The following is a 22,521-nucleotide window of genomic DNA, read 5'->3' as shown; positions in this document are numbered from 1 at the left end:
CTTGGATCAATTAATCCCTTTGATCCAGCTTGAGGGGGAGTATTGGAAGATCTTTACTTTTCCATGTTTTCCTCACCTTTACTTTTCCATGTTTTCCTCACCTTTACTTTTCCATGTTTTATGCTCCATGTTTTATGCTTGTCCTCCCTTTCTTTCGGCTTTTGTTTTTCTTTTCCTTTCTTCCAAAGCTCATTTATATGTGCTTCCCTTGTACATTGGTTTTACATAATACAAAATATAGACATTCAAAAATTCAATACAAATCCTAGCTAGTTTTTGCTCTTTCGTTTATAATTGATAAATTTTGTTTTTGATTTTGTACTGTTAAAGAGGCACTAGTGTCTAACATGTTCATAAATGTTCTTAAGGAATATATATATCCTTTGCAGTTTAGAATTGGCAATAACCAAAATGCTACCGTTTACATTAATCTGTCTGTATGTGGTCTAGTGTATTCTGAACAAGATGAAGCCAAGACTCAATCAGCAATAAAAAGATAGAAAACAACGGATGTTTGCCACTTCATAGTGTATTTGTAAAGCTTCATTCATATTTTGTGTTTTCTATGCAGTAGAGAAACCACAAAACAGAAGAAAACTTCTCGTCTACTATACATCCCAGAGCCAAGTCTTAAAATGATGATGAATCCTTTCGCGAGTACTGTGGCGATGAGCATGGGAGGAACTCGTATACTTTTCCCTACTTCAACTCCTCAATGGAAATATGATGTATTTTTTAGTTTTAGAGGTGAAGACACTAGAAGGGGATTCACAGACCACTTATACACTGCATTGGAAAGTCCTGGAATAATAGCTTTTAGGGATGACCCTACACTTCAAAAAGGGTAATCTATTTCTCCCGGACTTGTTACTGCAATTGAACAATCAAGATTTGCAATCATTATTATCTCAGAAAATTATGCGTCGTCAAGATGGTGCTTGGATGAACTTGTACATATTCTTGAAAACATGGAAGCAAGAGAAGCAGTGCTACCAATTTTTTATAATGTTGATCCCTCTGATGTACGAAAGCGGACAGGAAGTTTTGCAGAAGCGTTCATTAAACAGGGAAACAAACCTGGGGTTGACGAAAAGGAGGTGGAAAGTTGGAGAAAGGCTTTAATGAAAGTGGCAAATTTCTCTGGATGGGGTTCAAAGGACTGGTAACGTTTTTATTTTTCTCGCAACCGTGTCCTCCTTATTTAATGGCGCACACACACACCCCCCTAGGGTGACTTATGTTTGAGGAATAGAAATAGAGCCAATTATATCACAAATTACAATGGTCATGGCTATAAATGCAAATAAACGCATTCCATCTGTAGTTCGATAACTATTATACAATGCTCATGATATATAGGTGTCGATTATTGTGTTTTGGCTTGACTCAATGCAAAAAATAGTGAAAACATTTTGGAACTTACATATCTAACTCTATTCTTTTCCATAGGTCTGAACAAAGCTTGTCAAAGATATTGTTCAAGTGGTACGGAAAAAGTTGCGCCCAACATTATTATGTCATGTGGGCGACTTTGTTGCAATCGAGTCAAGGTCGAAACCAATTATTGATTTGTTCAGATACAACGGTGAATGATGGTTGCTTTATTGGGATATGGGGGATGGGCGCTATTGGTAAGACAACTATTGCAAGAGGTATACTAGAGGATCTCTCATGCGTTTGAATTCCAAATATTTATAGCTGATGTTAAAAGTAATGCCGAAAAAGGTTGTCTACTTCCCCTGCAAAAGCAACTTCTTTGTAAAATCGGGGGAGGCAGATTCTCTGCTCTTCCACTTTCTATATCCTCCCGTGACCTCTTATTTTGTGTGATCACGGTTAAACCACGTCAACATTTTATATTATTTTTTTTATAGAGATAATAAGACAAAAAAGAATAGTAATATAAAATATTGACCCAGCTTAACCATGACCACACAAATAGAAGGGCACGGGAAGTTGGGGGAGGGGGGCAGAGAATCTGCCTTATGGAAAAAAATGACATATGGGATGTTCACTAAGGGTCAGCAATACGCAGGTTTCTAGGTGGCAAAAAGATTTTGGCATCAAACCAAGAATGTTTTACCGCTTTTTTCCCAACATTGTGCGACGAAGGTGCACCTGTGTACATATTCTAACACTACATTTATCTCCACCACCAAAATTACTCGAGTGTAACTAACTAGAATATGTATATTTTATGATATAATTAGTATAAACAAGTAAAAACTTATGATATAATTAGTATAAACAAGTAAAAACTAAGGCCATCAACATTATAGTTTAGAAGTATTAATATTTTGTGTCTATTTTATTTAGTTTCAGTAATTATTGTGATTTAATTTATTTGTATGCACATATTTTTGTACATCAAGTACAAAATTGTTTTGTGTTGTATGAAGTTAATACTATTTAACTTCGTACACTTTTTTCAAGAAAAGCTTAGTTTTCCGTTTGAGAATTAGTTGGATTTCGTGCATGGATGCGAAAGTATGACTGTGGTCAAATTAATTCTTGAATTGTCTCATTTTTTGGACATTTTGGGAATGCATAGTTATGTGTTGTAGTTTGCAATTCACGGATTAGGTTTCGATGGTGAAAATTTTGGTAACATTTCCTAATGTTCTTCGAGTACACGGTGGATATTTTGTATTTACGGCGTGCACTTGAAGAACTGTAAGGAGATGCTACCGAAATTTGCCCACATCGAAATTTAATCCATTGGAATATTACGGCACATAATTGTGCATTCCCGAATGAGATAGGCCCCTTACCGGAGAAATAAGATCACTAGACAATAGTTGAAGTTGTGGTAATTCTTGTACTTCTATTGGGATTGCAGACAAAATGGACAGATGGTGGATATAGAATCATAATAGATGTGCTGTTGACTACTTGAATGTAATAGATAATATTATTTATTATCCCCAAAAACCACTATTTAAAAGCCTGCCGGCTTTATATATAAGATTATATATTATCTCTCTCATCAATTCTCTCCCTCTGCTAACCCTACTTGCAGTGGTGAAGCCAGGAATTGACCGAGGGATGAGCGAAGTTAAAAGATTGGAAGGTTCAAAAGAATAGCAACAACCAAATCCTTTTATATAGTAATGTCTTCCATAATTTATCAATACAAACAAATTACAATTGTTGTCGGTGAGGTTTCATATCACGAAAACGTCGCGTGATATGCTCATTATGAATAAAAGCAAATACAAGTCATATGAATAATTGTATACATTATGTAATAATTCAATTAATTAATCAATAACCAAGAATTCAAATTTTAATTTTCACTCTAAAAATTAATTTCATAATTTCATATAAATAATGATAGAATCATATCAATAATCAGTAATCAATAACCATATTAATGCATTACCATATGATTCTATATCAATTAAACAAAATTCGTATTAAATAATTAATTAGAGTTAGGATTATAAATTTAAGGATTAAAAATTTGACCTTTGAAGGCTGGAAGCCGGCGACTCAACTGCTGGAGTGGAGCCTGGCTATTGACGGCAGCAAAACCAACGGAAACAGGAATTAAAAATTTGAAGGTTTGGGATTTTGGGGGCCGGGCAGCTTTGCACTCTGTGTCTAATTGGATGGGAATTGGGAAAGGTTGAAAGAAAATGGGCATACTGACTCTGACACACGGAAACGACCGAGGGAATGGGGGACACCCCTACACACACACACACACACACACACACACACACATGTATATATATATTTTTTTCAAACATACGAAACGCACCGTTTTGTTTTAGTTTTTTTAATTTTTTTTTCTTTTTTACCAGGACCAAAACGACGTCGTTTTGGCCTGGATGTTAAAAAAAAAAAAAAAAAAAAGGCAATATGCTGCTACGCGCAGCAGAACCAAATGCCAGAGAGGATGAACCAGTCAGGTTTTTCGGCAAGGGGATTAGCGGCCACCACTCCTCGTCCTTACGTGGCTTCGCCACTGCGTACTTGCACCACTCTCTTCTCCTCTCCCTCTCTCTAATTCTGAGGTCTGAATCAGAGACTAAAGCTCATAAATCAAATATAACTGGAATATGCTAAATTTTCATTGAAAATTTGGGAGCAAAGCACCTCAAAATCCGAGCTTGGCACAGAACCAATGCTTTTTCCATTGTACTTGATTGTGTTGTCCTCCCTCATTCGGTTCGAGTGAGGGATGTGCTTGTTCCGCCTCATCTTCTTGGCCAACTTCTTGATCATGAAACTTTTGTGTGACGGTATTTTTGCGAACTTTGAGAACTGCCGCGTCATTTTTGTGAGCTTGGAAATCCACCATGAAGTTTACAGCAAAGACTCTTCTCATCTCTTTGCTATGATTTTTCAGATTTTATTTTATTTTAAACCAATTTTCAAATTTGTTAAAAAAATTTGAATCAATTTGAAATCAAATATCTCATTTTGAATTCCAAATTTTCTATAAATAGTAAGAAAATTACACTTGTTAGGGGTGTAGAATAAGATTTTTGAAGTGCTAATAATATTTCCCAATAAATTAGTTCAAACCAAATTTACTTGCTAGTGCATGAATCAGTTGTAATATAACTATGTAAATAATATTCGACAAAAAAAAAGAAATATGTAAATAATATGAGATCGAATCCACTAGGTTTGAATTACCCAATTAAGTCTATAACTATTACTTAATGAATTGAAATAAAAATTGGAATAGTATCGAAGAAAAATTAAACCTAAACAATGATTAAGCAGAAATATGATTGAAAACAAATGAAAGAAAACATTAAGGCTTTGATTTCACCACTAATTGTGTCATACCCTAATATCCAATGTCAATTCATGAATTATTAGATTAACAAAAATAACTTCTGTATATATGTACGTGGTCAGGTACCCATGTCAATAATTTCCCAAAGAGATGTGAATTTTACCATGGTAAGGGACAAATGTAAGAAAACACTCAGCTATTACTACTGCCTATATATACATGGTCCGGTATACACAAATAAGCGGAAATTCAATTAAGCACAATGAGTAACAAATTAACTACTCATCACCTTGGTCATATCAAACAAATAACTAATTTATTAGGAAGCCACACAAACCAATATTCATCTATGGTCAGATCAAAATATAAGCTCATGATTCTCATTCTCAAAGTATCTATCCAAATTATGGTCAGAAATAAATTCATATGCAAGTAATTTTAATATCAAAATCCTAGGCTACAGCGAAGCATAAAGAACCAAATATCAAAATTGCAATTCAACTGGTGAATGAAAATTAATCATCAATCTGAAATCCATGGATTAAACAATTATAAAACTAGAGTGATCATAACTAGTTCCAATCTGATCGAAACTCAAGAATGCCTAATTCATCGCCCTCTACTCAAAACCACACGAACTGGGAATAGAATGTGTAAAATAATTTGCCATCTTTCTTTCTGCTTTCACTTGATTAAAACGCAAAAGGTGGGATTAAGAAAATTGCATCCACTTTCACCACTTAATTGTCGGTTCCTCATCTGTAAATTAATAACAAAGCCCACGTCAGCACCAGCTCTTGGTCACAACCCATTGTTCTTGAACTTAAAATAAAATAATAATTAATTAAATAAATAAAGCCGATGTGAATAGAAAGACTTTAATGTCAAGAATGTGTTAAGACAATGTTAAATTCCACTTTTATCAATACACATTCTAATCCTTATAAATTATAAAACTAAAGTAATTTAGCTCCAATTAATCTCAATGAGGCACTAATAAATCCAAATATAATGGTAACAAATGTAATAATTTCATGTCTATCAGTTGGTGCAGGACCTTTAAGGCCACCCCTAACTGAAATGGCATAATATAACCTTGTTCAGAAATATAGTCGTGCAAATAATTGTTTTTAAATGAACAGTGCCAGACCATGCTCATATTGTGACAGCCCGTCCCAAATTATTTGTACTGTAGGTGTAGGTGTGAAATGACGATTTTGCCCTTGGTGGGTATTTGCCATTTTGGTGTGTTGTTTAGTTGTTTTTGGTGGTTGACTCTACATGACACACACACCCATACCACACACTCCCGTGACTCCCTCTTTCTTCTTTCTCTCGGATTTTCTTCCGTTTCCTTTGCAAGTGTACGGACGAACTTCAAAACCAACCTTTCACGCATGGATCGACGTCTAGAAGGTAAGATTCGAACTCTTTGCAAGCTCCTGAGTTCATCCATACCATTTTTAGAACTTGAAACCCTCGAAAACCCTAGAACCCGAGAACCCAATTTTCATGCACTAATCATTGTGAAGGTTTCAGTGGATTTTAAGGTCTTAGGGAGCTTTAGAATACTCTCACGAAGCTCGGGGAACAAGTTTGAAGGATTTTGGACGTCGGGATAGCAAGTTCTAAGGTTGGCAGGATTTTGCGAGGTTTCTCCGGTGAGATTCCGTGAATTTCAGGGCTTGAAAGTGGTAAGGTTTTGTTCTACTTGTTGTAAGCTTCATTTTGGTACCAAGTTCATGGAATTTGGTTGAGAAATGAAGAAGATATGAAGTTTTGAAAATTTTCTAGTTTTCGATGAGAATTCGAGTTGCAGACGGCGGCGGCTGGCAAGACTTACTGGAGAAGACAAGGAATATTCCGTCAACTTCGACGGAATATACAAACGGCGTCAGGTATATGTAACGGTATATTCCATTTTTGGACGAAATATTCCCTAACGCTGTTAGGGTTACCACACGTGTACCAGGCACGTGCCCGTGCGTGGCCGGTGCATCTGGCCATGCCTTGGCCGGCACGTGGCGGCGCGTGGGTGGTTAGAAAATTATTTTTAAAATATGGAGTCGTTCGTGAGGTTGAGTAGATCACATTGGTATATCCAAACATCCCATTTGAGCATTGTATGAGAAGTTATTACCTAGTTTTGGTTATGTGCTTTAAATTGATGTTTTTATAATTGTTTCGCATATAGGTAAGACCCATCCTGAGGACGAGCGCAGTTACTCGAGGCAAAGGGGTTACGACCCTTCCACATATCAGTCTGTGGGCTTTTGGTTTTCCATTTATACCTATATACTTGTGGTTTTTCCCAGAAAATGAAATAGAGTGTTTATATGTTTTAAATGCCATGCATAGCGTTTGCCTATTTATTTATGGATTAGTAGTTACATATATGTATGTTTAGTGCTGCGGACGCACAGGTAAGTGCCAGGTAAGTTTATGGTTTATGATTATGAATTAATGGTTATGTGAGATGCATAGAGAGCTCATAACCTGCACCCCTGGTGTTAGTGCTCCTGCCCAGAGTAGGACACAGTCCTTCACGTGATGTTCATCTCCCACACCACACGTTCATCTTGGAACCAAGTTAGGTGTACAGTTCTATCGTACAGACCACTATAGGTGGTTCGACTCATAGGTGACCCGCGATTATTCGCCCAGTCTTCATGTGATCGTAGCACTTGAGCATATTTATTTACACCCAGTCCTGTCATACAGACCACTTTAGGTGGTTCCGACTCGTGTGCAGGTATAGTTAGTGGGTTGGGGATTTGAGCTCTAGATTCAGTCATACAGGTCACGTTAGGTGACTCTGGCTAACATGTTACTTGCATTGATTGACATTACCTGGGTTACTTACAATTTATGTGGAGACATTCGACATGGCATATTTTTGAACATGTTTTCTATATATGTGTATATTTTATTTTCTAGGAAACTATACAGGTTTTACGGCGAGGGGTTAGAACTTTTGCTAATGAAATGATTTTGAAAAGCTTTGTTTTTGCCCATTCACACTTTCTGTTTTGCGCCCCTTTAGGTTCTAGTTAGAAGCAGTTTTGGTGGTTCACGAGGACTTGACGGTGGTTCTGACAGAACATCACAAATGTAGGATCACCTTTGGGTGTTGTGTAAGTAGTATTCGTTTTTCTGGACTGCACTTAGGCTTTCTGTGCTCTAATTATGTTTATCACACTTAGTCTTGCACTAGTGTGTTACTTTAACTAGTTTATTTAGTAGTTTGGTTTTTTATTTATTCGTACTTTTATTATTATCTTTTGCTTCCGTACTATGCACATGGCTACGTCACTCTCACGTAACGGCCAACACGCCTTGATTTCGGTCGGGGTGTGTCAGTTTGGTATCAGAGCATAAGTTTCTAATTGTTTTGGTGTCTTCCGTCAGAACTATGCCGCCTCATAGGGAACCACATCGCTCTACTGAGCCTAGTTTCCCCGATGTAGCTCAATTGGGGGAAGCTATTGCTACCGCTATTCAGTCTGCGATCCACCCTCTCTAGAGGACTCCTCTAGAGACCATGTATAATTTAAAGCTGGATAAGTTTGAGGGCGATGAGGGTTTTGAGGGCGCTGAGCGGTGGCTGGAGCATATTGAAAAGACTTTTCGAGTGTTGCATAATCAGGGGAATCTTCGTATTGAAAAGTGGGTAGAGACGACTTCACAGTTCTTAGGTAAGGAATCGTCATCCTGGTGGGGACAGGAGGTTCGTCGTTTGACCCTAGAGGAAATGGCTGACTGGGAAGTGTTTAAGCAGTTGTTTAGGAAAAGATTTGTGCCTCCTGAGTACATTGATCGTAATAAGCAAGAATTTACCGAGTTGAGGCAAGGGAAGTTGATGGCGAATGAATATTATAGGAGGTTCACTGATTTATCTCGTTATTATCCGGAGGTTGCTGCCAATCCAGTAAAGATGCTTCACCATTTCAGATTGGGTACTAAGAAGAAGTGGCGTTCTATGGCGATCACTACTCCTTGCGACTCTTATTAGGATTTCTATGAGATTTTGTTGAGATTGAGGATTCTGAGAATATGCCTAACGATAGTGAAGAAGAAAAAAAAATGGCAATCAGAGGAAAGACGATAAAGGCAAAGGTCAAGCATCTCAAGGACCTCGCAAAACCCAAAGTTTGAAGCGGAGTGGAGCTAGTTCTAGTTCTTCCAGCGGAGGTTTTAGTGCCACTGGTCAAGGAAGAGGTGGTAGATTTTCTAGGGGTCCTAGAGGCCAAAGACAGGGCGATACTAGTAGAGGAAGAGCTCCGTTGTGCCTCAGGTGTAACAGTTGACATTTTGGAAAGTGCAGGAGAGGCAGCAATGGTTGTTTCACTTGTGGGCAGATGGGACATAGAGCTGCAAATTGTCCCCAGAATCAGCAGAGGCCCCAGCAGTCTTTCTTACCACTACCAACGCCGATCCAGCAGGTCCCAGGGCCTGGTAGTTGTGGTCAGATAGGTCGTGATGGTGCCTACTATTATCAGGGTGATGATGTTCCTTATGCTCCAAGACCGTATCCCCATGATTCTTATTCTCAGAGTGGGTATCCTCAGTACTCCGAAGGTTATATGTCGTATCCTCCCATTCTAGCGGGTGGATCTCAGTGGTACTAAAGAGGACAGCCTTAGCAGGGAGAGATTGCTACTAGTAGTGCGGGATCTTCAAGGCAGTCTGGTCAACCTAGTCAGGGGCGTAATGTGCAGTGTCAAGGTGGTCAGACTAGTACAGGTCGTGGTGGACGATAGCAGACCCAAGAGCGCATCCATAATATATCTATGCAGGATGCTCAGAATAATCCAGACTTGATCATAGGTACGTTAAATATCCTTGGTTATTTTGCTAGAGTATTGATTGATTGTGGTACGACACATTCTGTTATTTCTCATACATTTGCTTAAGTGACACAACCTCACCCTACACCTCTAGGGTATGATTTAGAGTTTGCTATGCCTAGAGGGAAGAGATGTTATGTTGATTGTGTGTATCCAGGATGTCCAGTGATGGTGGAGGATGTAGTTATGCCAGTTAACCTTATCCCGTTAGATATTGTTGATTTTGATGTGATTTTGGGCACGGATTGGTTGCATTTTAATCGTGCCAATATTGATTGCTACGGGAAAACAGTTACCTTCCATTGTCCTGGATTACCTGTGGTTATTTTTGTGGGTGAGCAGAGTGGGGTGAGACATGGTGTTATTTCTGCTGTGCGAGCAAAAAGGTTGTTATCAAAAGGTTGCCAGGGATACTTAGCTCATGTAATGTTGAACGATGTTGCTCCTAGTAGCATGGAGGACGTAAGGGTAGTTAGGCATTTTCCTAATGTTTTCCCTGATGATTTACCTGGATTACCGCCAGACCGAGATGTGGGGACATTATCTTTATGAGGAAAAATGTAAGATCTTTACGGATCATAAGAGTCTTCAATATTTTTTCACTCAGAGAGACCTTAATCTTTGCCAGCAGAGATGGTTGGAACTGCTTAGTGATTATGATTGCACGATTGATTATCACCCTGGTCGTGCGAATGTGGTAGCTGATGCACTTAGCAGAAAATCTCAAGGCCGTATTAATGCGTTGTACACTAGTCGTGTTCCTCTTCTGGCAGACTTGAGATCAACTGGAGTGAGGTTAGAGGTAGAAGATCAGGAGGTAGCCTTACTTGCTAATTTTCAAGTTAGGCTGATTTTAATTGATCGTGTACTTGAAGCCCAGATGGTTGATGAAGAGACCCAGGAAATAATTCAAGCAAAGAATCAGGGGAAAAAGAAAGACTTCAGAGTTCGAGAATCGCATGGCATACTTATGCAGGAGAGTAGAATGTTTGTGCCGAATAATTTGGAATTAAAGAAAGCAATTCTTGATGAAGCGCATATCTCAGCTTATGCGATGCATCCATGAGGTACTAAAATGTACCATACCATTCGACCATTCTATTATTGGCCGAGTATGAAAAGAGAGATAGCTGAGTATGCGAGTAGGTGTGCCATTTGCCAATAGGTTAAAGCTGAATGGAAGAAGCCGTTTGGGTTGTTGCAGCTGCTTCCCGTTCCAGAGTGGAAATGGGAAAATATTATTATGGATTTTGTGTACAAGCTTCCGCATACACATAATGGTTTTGACGGCATTTAGGTGATAGTTGATCGGCTTACTAAGTCAGCGCATTTTATTCCAGTGAGGGAAAAGTATTCTTTAAGCCGATTAGCTGAATTATTCATATCGAAGATTGTGAAGTACCATGGTGTTCCAGTGAGTATTGTTTCGGATCGTGACCCAAGATTTACTTCTAAATTTTGGGTGGCTTTTCAGGAAACTTTGGGTACGAGATTACTCTACAGTACGACATATCATCCTCATACAGATGGACAATCAGAAATGACCATTCAGACGTTGGAGGATATGTTGAAATCTTCGGTGTTGCAGTTTGGCAATGCTTGGCATAAGCGGTTAGATTTAATGGAATTTGCCTACAACAACATCTTTCATTCGAGTTTAGGCATGTCACCATTTGAGGCACTATATGGTAAATCTTGTCGTACACCCTTATGTTGGTCAGAGGTCGGAGAAAGAGTTTTGGTGGGCCCTGAGATTATGGATGAGACTACTCAGAATGTTCAGGTAATTAAGTCTAACCTAAAGACGGCCCAGGATCGACGAAAGAGCTTAGCGGACAGGCATGCCACTGACAGGGTGTATAAAGTTGGTGATTGGGTGTTTCTGAAGCATTCACCGTGGAGAGGTGTAGTACAGTTCGGAAAGAAAGGTAAGTTAAGTCCTAGGTATATCGGACCATATTTGATTACCGAGCGAGTTGGTGAAGCGGCTTACAGGATTGAGTTGCCTTCTGAGCTGGCTAAAGTGCATAATGTTTTTCATGTGTCCATGCTTCGTCATTACGTTGCGGATCCGTTGCATGTGATACCTCCTCAACTATTGGAAATAAATTCGGATTTGACATATGACGAGGAACCAGTAACGATTCTGGATTGGAAAGAAAAGGTTCTGAGGAACAAGACGGTAAGATTAGTGAAAGTTTTATGGAGGAATCACTCCGCGGAGGAGGCTACTTGGGAGACGAAATATCAGATGAGAGATTTGTATCCTCGGTTGTTCTATGATTACTAGTGGTTTGTTTGAGTTGTTGTTATAAATTTTGGGACGAAATTTTTTTTAAGAGGGTAGGTTGTGACAGCCCATCCCGAATTATTTGTACCGTACGTGTGAAATGATGATTTTTCCCTTGGTGGATATTTGCCATTTTGGTGTGTTGTTTAGTTGTTTTTGGTGGTTGACTTTACAGGACACACACACCCATACCACACACTCCCGTGACTCCCTCTCTCTTCTTTCTCTCGGATTTTCTTCCATTTCCTTTGCAAGTGTACGGATGAACTTCAAAACCAACCTTTCACTCATGGATCGACGTCTAAAAGGTAAGATTCGAACTCCTTGCAAGCTCCTGAGTTCATCCATACCATTTTTAGAGCTTGAAACCCTCGAAAACCCTAGAACCCGAGAACCCAATTTTCATGCACTAATCATTACGAAGGTTTCAATGGATTTTAAGGTCTTAGGGAGCTTTAGAATACTCTCACGAAGCTCGGGGAACAAGTTTGAAGGATTTTGGATGTAGGGATAGCAAGTTCTAAGGTTGGCTGGATTTTGCGAGGTTTCTCCGGCGAGATTCCGTGAATTTCAGGCTTGAAAGTTTTGTTCTACTTGTTGTAAGCTTCATTTTGGTACCAATTTCATGGAATTTGGTTGAGAAATAAAGAAGATATGAAGTTTTTAAAATTTTCCAGTTTCTGGCGAGAATTTGAGTTGCAGACGGCGGCGGCCGGCGAGACTCACCGGAGAAGACAAGGAATATTCCGTCAACTTTGACGGAATATACTAACGACATTGGGTATATATAACCGTATATTCCATTTTTGGACGGAATATTCCCTAACGCCGTTAGGGTTACCACACGTGTACCAGGCATGTGCCCGCGCGTGGCCGGCGCGTCTGTCTATGCCTTGGCCGGTGTGTGGAGGCGCATGGGTGGTTAGAAAATTATTTTAAAAATATGGGGTTGTTTATGAGGTTGAGTATATCACGTTAGTATATCCAAACATCCCATTTGAGCATGTATGATAAGTTATTACCTAGTTTTGATTATGTGCTTTAAATTGACGTTTTTATAGTTATTTCGCATATAGGTGAGACCCATCCTGAGGACGAGCACAGTCACTCAAGGCAAGGGGATTATGACCTTTCCACATATCAGTGAGTGGGCTTTTGGTTTTCCGTATATACCTATATACTTGTGGTTTTTCCCAGAAAATGAAATAGAGTGTTTATATGTTTTAAATGCCATGCATAGCGTTTGCCTATTTATTTATGCATTAGTAGTTGCATATATGTATGTTTAGTGTTGCGGATGCAAAGGTAAGTGCCAGGTAAGTTTATGGTTTATAATTGTGAATTAGTGGTTATGTGAGATACATAGAGAGCTCATAACCTGCACCCCCGGGTGCTCCCGCCCAGAGTGGGGCACAGTCCTTCACGTGATCTTCACCTCTCGTACCACATGCTCATCTTGGATCCAAGTTAGGTGCACAATCCTATCATATAGACCACTATAGGTGGTTCCGACTCGTAGGTGATCTGCGATTATTCACCCAGTCTTCACGTGATTGTAGCACTTGAGCATATTTATTTACACCCAGTCCTGTCATACAGACCAGTTTAGGTGGTTCCAACTCATGTGCAGGTGTAGTTAGTGAGTTGGGGATTTGAGCTCTAGATTCAACCGTACGTTAAATGACTTCAGCTGACATGTTACTTGCATTGATTGACATTACCTGGGTTACTTACAATTTATGTGGAGGCATTCGACATGGCATACTTTTGAACATGTTTTCTATATATGTGTATATTCTATTGTCTGGGAAACTATACAGGTTTTACGGCGAGGGGTTAGAACTTTTGCTAATGAAATGATTTTGAAAAGCTTTGTTTTTATCCACTCATACTTTCTATTTTGTGCCCCTCTAGGTTCTAGTTAGAAGCAGCTTTGGTGGTTCACGAGGAGTTGACGGTGGTTCTGACAGAACATCACAAATGTAAGATCATCTTTGGGTGTTGTGTAATTAGTATTCGTTCTTCTGGACTGCACTTAGGCTTTCTGTGCTCTGATTATGTTTATCACACTTAGTCTCGCACTAGTGTGTTACTTTAACTAGTTTATTTAGTAGTTCGGTTTTTTATTTATTCGTATTTTTCTTATTATCTTTTGCTTCCACACTGTGTACATGGCTACGTCACTCTCACGTGACGGCCAGTATGCCTTGATTTTGGTCGGGAAGTGTCACATATACTATCTCCAACCCTCAACAATTTATTAATTTTAAGTTTATACTTGAAATTTAATGGTTAATTTAATTAAATTACCTTTGGATGGTTTCAAATTTAGCCGTATCAATTATTCAAACTGAATAGTTAGATCCTAAAAAAAGGCTAAGATGGAGTTACATTTTGTCAGCCTGATACACCTTTGGTGAAATAATGGTTTGGTGTGTTCCTTAGAATTATAGCCCAACTATCGATTGGATATAAGCTTTTAAGTAAATCGACCTCTAACCCTCTCCATTGAAGATGGCCTAATAAATGACCCAAAAGGTTTTATTTATCTATTACTAGCATATGGGCACACAAAAATTGTGTGAGAAATTTTTTTATTTTTGTTTTTGAAATAGAAGGAGAGAGGAAGATAGTGATAGAGGATGTGGGAGTGGGACTTTTTTTTATTTTTAATTTTTAATTTTTATTTTTAATTAGGTGAGGCTTTGAAAAAAAAACAGCAAAATTTGGTTGTGTGAAATTACATTTCTGCTCTATATTTCTTATTCATGTTCTGTTTTAATTAGAGAGTTAAATTGATAATTTCATAAGATTTTGGTTGATAATGAGTGTTTTACTAATTAGTAGAGATAATTTCATTCAAACTCATTAATTTGAAATTAATATGCGTTTGACTTTTGCTATGACCTTCTCCACATTTTCCACTCAAGATTTAAACTTTGAAAAGTCTATTCTTGCTTCATCATAAGCACTAATTTTGTTAACTTTGTAAAACTCCTTTGGACCATGAATGTGGTAAGAAAATGAATTGGCTCACATGGATTAAGACGTGTTCGACCTCGAGTGGTCGACTTGTAAATTAACGACGTATTGAAGTGCGCTGGCTTGAATTAAGTATTCATTTATTGCCTGCAGCTTAGAATTGCAAGTCTTTCTTAGTTCAACCCAACAATTCCAATACGCCTAATTATCAATGCTTTTGAATTAAGTATTCAAGTGTTTCTTGCAGCGTGAAAGGAGGGAGAAATTTTTCATTGTAACCGGAACACGGAGAGTACACTACGTGTTTTTATATAAATGGTGGGAAATCTTATTTTTTAAGTTATTAACTTTTTAACACACATATTCCCTCATTTGTATAGTGACACGTAGTGTATCATTCCGTGAACCGATCATACTGAAAAATTTATTGAGAAGAAGCTTCCCGGTTGGAAAATGACCGTTTTACCCTTTACGTCCACACGTCCGTCATCGGTCTTCCATCCTCAATACACCTAATTATCAATGCTTTTAAATTACTTTAGTCTAAAGTGGAGGGGAAATCGCACTATTCATATGAATAGTGTTTTGGACCACATTTCAGTTTATTTACAGGATTGCCACTCAGGCTTAAGAATTGATTTTCAACTGTTCACAGCTTTTGACTCGAGGAGAGAGGGGAGGGGGATATCACGGCTGACAGATTGGAGAGAGACGATGACTCCCATTTTTGACTCGGAGACAGCTGGGTGTCGCTGTGTCGAGCGGAGAGAGAGGGGGACAGAGCGGCTACAGAGCAGGGAGACACAAGGCCTGCATTTCACCTTTGACTCGGGGAGAGAGGGGAAGGGGACATCACGGTTGACGAATTTGAGAGAGACAATGGCTCTCATTTTTGACTCGGAGACAATTGGGTGTCGCTGTGGCTAGCAAAGAGAGGGGACAGAGCGACTATAGAGGAGGGAGACACAGGGCCTGACAGATTGGAGACGGATGAGAGCTACGGATTTGGACTGTGTGAGAGAAAGATTTTGCTAGCTCCTCTGCTAGGATCTATGGGATTTTCTCCCAGTTTAGAGAGAGAGATGGACATGGAGAGAGATACAGAGCGGAAAGCATGGGTGTGTGTATTCTTTAGGGTTGACGGGTTACGCACAAAGTCGGTGAGGAGGGGATGCCTCAGGGACGAATGGCAGCGTCTGGGTTTTCATTTTTCTCCCTTGATTCCAAAGGTATTGCACTGCTTTTCTTTTCGTTGTTTGGTGCCTAATTGCCATTTGAGTTGTTAAAATTTTCTTTTATATTTTGTTCTTTCATTCAAATTCTAACGGATGTCTATAAATTGTTCAATTGGGTGCTAGATTATGTCTCTGTTTTTGTCAATTAGGATCTTCCACTGATTTAATTTGTTTTTTTCTTGATTACTTTTTGTGTGATTGATCCTTTTTCTATTTTAGAATTGTTAGGGATACTTTGTTCCTCCATTAAAATTGTCATAGATCTTTATAGATTGTTTAGCCCACCTTAGGATTTAACTCTTTTTCAGTTTATTGTTTTTAATTGTTGTTTACTGTTTGATTAGCCATTTCATTTATTAAAATTGTCATAGATATTTTTTCTCTCATTAATGCTATCATAGATATTTTATATTCTTTACTTAACTATTAGGGCTTGCTCTTAGTCTTTAGCAGGTTTTTTAGATCACCTCTAGGATTAGCTATATGTCCAAATTTATCCTACAACCTAATCCATTGTCCTAACAACCATAATGTAGATAAATTTGTGCTGCTCCATTGCACATAGGCAGTAAGCTGTGAAGTATATCAAATATTCCATAAGATTAACCAACATTTGACAAGTTTAAGTACACCAACACAGAGAGAAAACACCTGAATTTACAGCAACATGAAAGCTTAACAAATAAATAAAAAAAATTTCGTAAAACATATCTAAGTTTACACAGTTTATTGTTTTCAATTTGCTGTTGACTGTTTGATTTGCCATTCCCTTTATTAAAATTGTGATAGCTCATTTTTCCTTCATTAAAGCTGTCATACATATTTTAAAGTTGTTTAGTTAAGTTTACAGCTTGCTCTTTGTCTTTGTAAATTAGGGGGCTACACTGTTAAATTGTCATGGCTAATTTTCCCTTCATTATAGCTGTCATAGATATTTTTAAATTGTTTAGTTAACTATTACAGTTTACTCTTAGTCTTTCTAAATTAGGGGACTGCACTATATTGATATTTGTGTCTTTCATAAATTTTTTTTCCTTTGCTTATGTGTAAACATAATTCAGTCTCTTTTTTAACTTTATTGTTTTTTAATTAGGGAGTTTAGGCTGTTTAGCTTTCTGTCTTTATAAATAATGGGGTTACACTCTGCTCATTTGTGTGTTTCTTCATACTTTCCTACTATTTTCTTCTCACCAAATCACCTTCAGGTTCCTTGTCCACTTCACATCATTCGAATATCTCTATGTTCCTAGGTTGTTTTTCCATTTCTTGGTTGCTTCTGTATTTTTGGGATGCACTTATAAATTTTATTTTTCATATGCATGTAGATCCAGCAAAAGCATACACATCAAACCCCTCATTCACACAACAGCCACCAAAGAGACCATTACTGAGGTATTTCTCAATCCATTTAAAAATTTTGTTAAGTTTTGTTAACTTTTATACAAACTAATTTCTAATATAATTCTCCTTACTGTGTTTGGATACAAACTCTTTTTCCCTCTAATTTTTTGCCATGTCATGTATCCTTGCAGCTTAACCACCTGCAAGTTTTTGAGAAACAAAGAACCTCATCCACTGGAATCTGTAATTCATAGCAGCAGGTATATCCTAACCCTTTCGTTATCATCTCCTTATTCTTGAAAACTTTTTCCTTCTATTTTTTTGTTGATACAGTATATAGTGTCCTTTTTCTACCTTGGAGAGAATCATTTCGTATTATTTGGATTTGAGAACACCAGCATACACATGTCCTGGTTTTTTGGCATGCAACTAAAAGTGTGAAACATCAATTTGAGAAGAGTAAGACTAATTTCCTGGCTTTATTTATTTATTTATTTTATTTTAAAACCAAGCCTACATTCTTTAAAGCCACTATTAGTATTTAACTATGATTTGAATTAATTGATCTGTGGGGTGTTTCAATTGATCATCTGCAAATAAATATACAGTTCTTTAGTGGTACCAAAGGGTTGACAGTAGGAGTTCTTAGTCATCCAAATCTATTTCAACACTGGACGAAGAGTTCAAACATATGTCATTCTCTTATATGTTTGTATTTGAATGGTAACAATGTTGTTCTTCTCCTGCAAAAATCATCCTTTTAATCCATTTCAGCTTAGGCTCAACTTTACTTTCATTTCAGCTTCATTTTCATGTTAATCATGTCCTGTTTGTGTGTGTTTTGTGTTGGCATTGGAGGGTGGTGCTTAAATTGAAAGCTCTGGGTTTTGCTGCTGCAATTACTTTTGTCTCATAATGCATATAAAAACCTTTCACTCTGGTGCTTCTATGTTTGAACCAAGAAACACTCATGTGTTGGTTTTGCAATTTGATTAGAGTTATAGATGTGTTAACATGTTTAAGTGGTGGTGCTTAAACTGAAAGCATGCTCGACTTTTTATATTGTTAATAAATTTTATCAAACTCAACGTTTCATGAGGGTCCAACCTGAGAGCTTTGTGGGAAGGAATGAAACTAGATTACACCATTTTAATTACAGCTTTTCTTATGGTCACTACCAATACACACCTATACTCTTTGAAGCTACTTGCATTAAATATACGGTTCTTTAGTGGTACCAAAGGCTTGAGAGTAGGAGTTATTAGTCATCCAAATCGTTTGCTTGCTAAATCTACTTGATGTGGAAGATTACATATAACCTTGGCCTTAAGATATGGTATTCTTCGTTGAACCAAATTAGTTGTGCTCGATTCAAAATATCTCTAAATTTTGTTTTTTGTTTTTTGTTTTTTTTTTTTTTTCTGTCTTTGCTCATTTAGCTAAAATTCTTTACCTTTCCTCTTTCAATTTGAAAGTGTCTAAGTCGCTAACGGGTCTACTTTCTTTGCAGATTACAAGAATTTTGATCGTTTGAGGAAGAGGTTGGTTCCATGCCGTTTTGAGGTAATAATTATACGCCATGATGTTTGTTCAAAGCCTATTCAGCTATCTACCTTTTTTTATTTATATTTGTGAAGCTTTCATGCTTATATTTTAAATATATAATTCAATTTTTGTCGTTTGAGCTTATATTGGAACTGAGTTTCTTTCTATTTAGTGTGCATATCTGTCCATTTATGTCAAGGTTGAGATAACTAAGCATCCATTTGGTCGTTTTACCGTAGAATGGAACTGGGCTTCTTTCTACATTGTGCACGTATCTGTATATCTCTATTTATGTAAAGCTTAAGATAACTGACCATGTATTTGTAACAAACCCCGTTCCAATTGAATGGCTGGTGTATTTGTTCAAAACGCCGTTCGAATTGGATAATTGGTTTATTTGTTGTAAACCCCATTAGAACTGTATTTGCTTGGATGGGCTGTTAGTATACGGATAGTTGGATTCGGAATTTTGTCTTGGCATTTTGTGATTGGGATCTAATTACAGCTTTTGTGTTGCATATCTTCATGTTTTGGTGTCTGTCCTGTCTGTATAGTTAGTTTGGGCTGTTTTTAGATTCTTAAATAGTGCTGCTTGATATTGTTTGTAAGGTTATTTTTAGAATTGGGGAAACAGGGGGTACTGTAGCAAATGAACTTGGAGTTGTGAACAAAAAAACTTTCCAAAAAAACTCTCCCAAATAACAAACTACAAGCTATTTATAGCACAATAAATACATGCCTTTGTCTCCGTTAAAGATTTTATCGGTTTCAAGTAATTAAAGCCATGTACAAAGCAAATTTATAGGAAGCATCTCCATTGACCTATGTTTATGTGTTCTGTGATGAAATTTTACTTTTGTCCACGACTACATCATTTTAGGATCACATTAGATTATTATATGGTTAACTGGTAAGTTTCTGATACTATTAGATACTTTTTCTCATGGAACCATAGTGCATTTTACGTTCAGTGTGGAGTTATGACAAAATAAAGCATTACTACAAACAACTAAGGGGAAATATGAAAGATCATAGAGAAAATTCTTAGTAGTTATACAATCACAATTTAAGTTACTTTTATTGTAACTGTTTGTTTGCACTTCAAATTCTTAATCTCAGTCTCACTGCTTTTTCGCAGTTTAGATTGTGCTCACATTGTTCAATCATAATCTGCTCTTGCTGCTGCCTTTAATCAAGGGGTTCTGAACCATTACGTTTCAATCAAGCCTTTGGTATGCTCTGAACTTCAATACATTGTTTCCCCATGCTTTCCATTTCAGATAGTGCGATTTTATAATCTTTAACATAACTGTTAGGTATTTTCACCTCATATTAAACGTTTGCTCTAAGCTTTGTTTCTCATTCTTCGTTATCTTTGTAACCTCTGATACTCCAAAGGTCCGACAGTTCTTTTTTTTCGTTTAAATTTTGTCTATGCAATTCTGTTATTGTGTGAAAGTCTCTTGATGTCTCTGTGATTCTTATCTAACCCAGTGTTTTTAATTGTTTATCAAACGTTCTTTGTAACCTTTGTTTCTCCAAAGGTCCGATAGTTCTTTCTTTTTTTTTTGGTTTAAATTTTGTCTATGCAATTTTGTTATTGTGTGAAAGTCTCTTGGTGTCTCTGTGATTCTTATCTAACCCAGTGTTTTTAATTGTTTATCAAATGTTGTTAGGCATTTTATATGTTTTCTTTTGGTTGCTTCCTTTCTTTGTTACGTTCTCACTTTACCAAACCGTTCTTTGAAGGTTAGTTACTTTGGTTGGTTGGTCTTTTCGTTAGGTTTATCTGGTAGTCTACTGTCTCATCCTCCCCGAAGTGCTTTAATAAGTGATGTTAACAATTCCAATCTCTCAACAAACCAGACATATTTCCAAAAAAAAAAAATCACAACTTCCATATTTAAACTTTTAAATTCTTTTACTGTGTTATTCTAAGACCTACAAGCTAAACAGATTTTTCTAAAAAACATAAGTATTGACGCTATATTTAATTTGTGATTCAGGGTAGATAAAATGGTCAAAGAGATTGATCGAAGCGAACAACAAATTCTAGGAGGAGTTTTGGTTAAAAATTTAAAGGAACTGATTGAGGCTCGAAACAATAACAAGATTCGAAGAACGATACAGATATATAGAGAAACTGCCCCAGGACCCAGTACAAAGGAAGAAGTCAAAATAGAAAAAACAAGGATGGGTTTGCATGTTTATGGTAAGGGTGCAAACCGAAACAAATTGGTCGTCCACACTATCCATTCACCTGAAAATCGTAGTAATTCGCCGAAAGAACAACTTCCGTTGAATGAAGAAGTTTAACATTTTTTTGGGGGTGTTTTCGGTGGGATCTACAAGTTTGGTTGTTGCTACAAAATTGGAATTTTGTTGCTCTTTCTTGCCTCCACCGTAACATCCTTCTGGGTTTTCAATGTATAGAGACTAGACGGGTGTTAGATAAGATAAACGCCATGTAAACCTCTTTTGTTTGGTCATAACATCAATAATGTAAACAATTAACCCTTTTACCGTTTTAAGGATGAAGTGTTGGCATGTTGGGAATATGTTTCTCTACTTATATATTTTTTCCATTTCTCTTTTTCTTGATAGGATCATTTGACTCATGCTTCTTTGTTGGTTATACACTAATAAAACAGTTCTTCTATTAATGTTTTGATATTATCTGTTTGTTTTTAAATTGCAACTTTAGTTGTTTTTATGAAGATTCTGTTCTCATTTTAACTTTGAAAATTTTCGTTGGTCCCTCAACAATTTTTAAATGGTTACTCCAAAACATATGTTTCTATGGATGTTTATGCTGTGTTAGTTCATTCTTTGCAGCCATATCTGAATTCTTAAAAACTATGGTAATTAATGTGGTTTTTCGGGTGGTTTTTCAAATGGGGAAAAAGGGGTGAGCGACGAATTTATATTATTATTCTCAGTTGGTATGCAACTATTTGAATATGGAAGGCATCGTATTATGCAAACAATGCAACAATTGTAAATAGAAAGGGTCCCTGCGGTGTGCAGAGGGTGGGTTTAGAGATGGTGAGGTTTGCCTAGGTGGCAAGATTAATGCTCATGGTTTCGTAGTTGTGTTGATAACCGTGAAAACAGCCGACATTGGTCGCCTCACTGTTCCTCTACAATGATTTTAGTGTTTGGATCTTTAATGACTTCTCAACTTAATGGTTTTTAACTACTTCAGAGTGATTCATAAAGTTGGATACGATTTTATTAGAGGGTGTCAATTTAAAAGTATGGATTAGGGGTTTACATTTTTAGGGTCTTCAGCTATGGATACAAAGTTGTTCATCACGTTAGACAGGAATTTCAAGTTGAATTATGACCATGATAAAATGTTTCTTATGTTTACTTACCTTGGAGTGATTTCAATCCATTTTTTCCACCATCACAGATTTTTCATGATTCTTTTCAATTTTTATTTCTTATAAATAAAATTGTTCCAGTCAACTTATCGACGTGTTGACATGTTTAAGTGGTGGTGCTTAAACTCAAAACATCCTGGAA

At 37.2% G+C, this 22,521-nt stretch overlaps 1 protein-coding gene across 1 annotated transcript; it reads left to right on the top strand.

The window, feature by feature from the left end:
• Nucleotides 1-11,356: 11,356 nt before the first annotated feature.
• LOC148690427 (uncharacterized) lies at nucleotides 11,357-11,890 on the top strand. The gene has a single exon (XM_088684908.1). The coding sequence runs from the start codon at nucleotides 11,357-11,359 to the stop codon at nucleotides 11,888-11,890; it is 534 nt and encodes a 177-aa protein (XP_088541034.1).
• The last annotated feature ends 10,631 nt before the right edge of the window (nucleotides 11,891-22,521 follow it).

This window comes from Pyrus communis, chromosome 15 (assembly GCF_041283825.1).
Source record: "Pyrus communis isolate YQ-2024b chromosome 15, ASM4128382v1, whole genome shotgun sequence".
Taxonomy (NCBI): Eukaryota; Viridiplantae; Streptophyta; class Magnoliopsida; order Rosales; family Rosaceae; genus Pyrus; species Pyrus communis.
This window is presented reverse-complemented; position numbering and strand designations above follow the sequence as displayed.

What these genes read in the sequence shown, in the direction of transcription:
- LOC148690427 (XM_088684908.1), top strand. Translation starts at nt 11,357, where the DNA reads ATGGATGAGACTACTCAGAATGTTCAGGTAATTAAGTCTAACCTAAAG.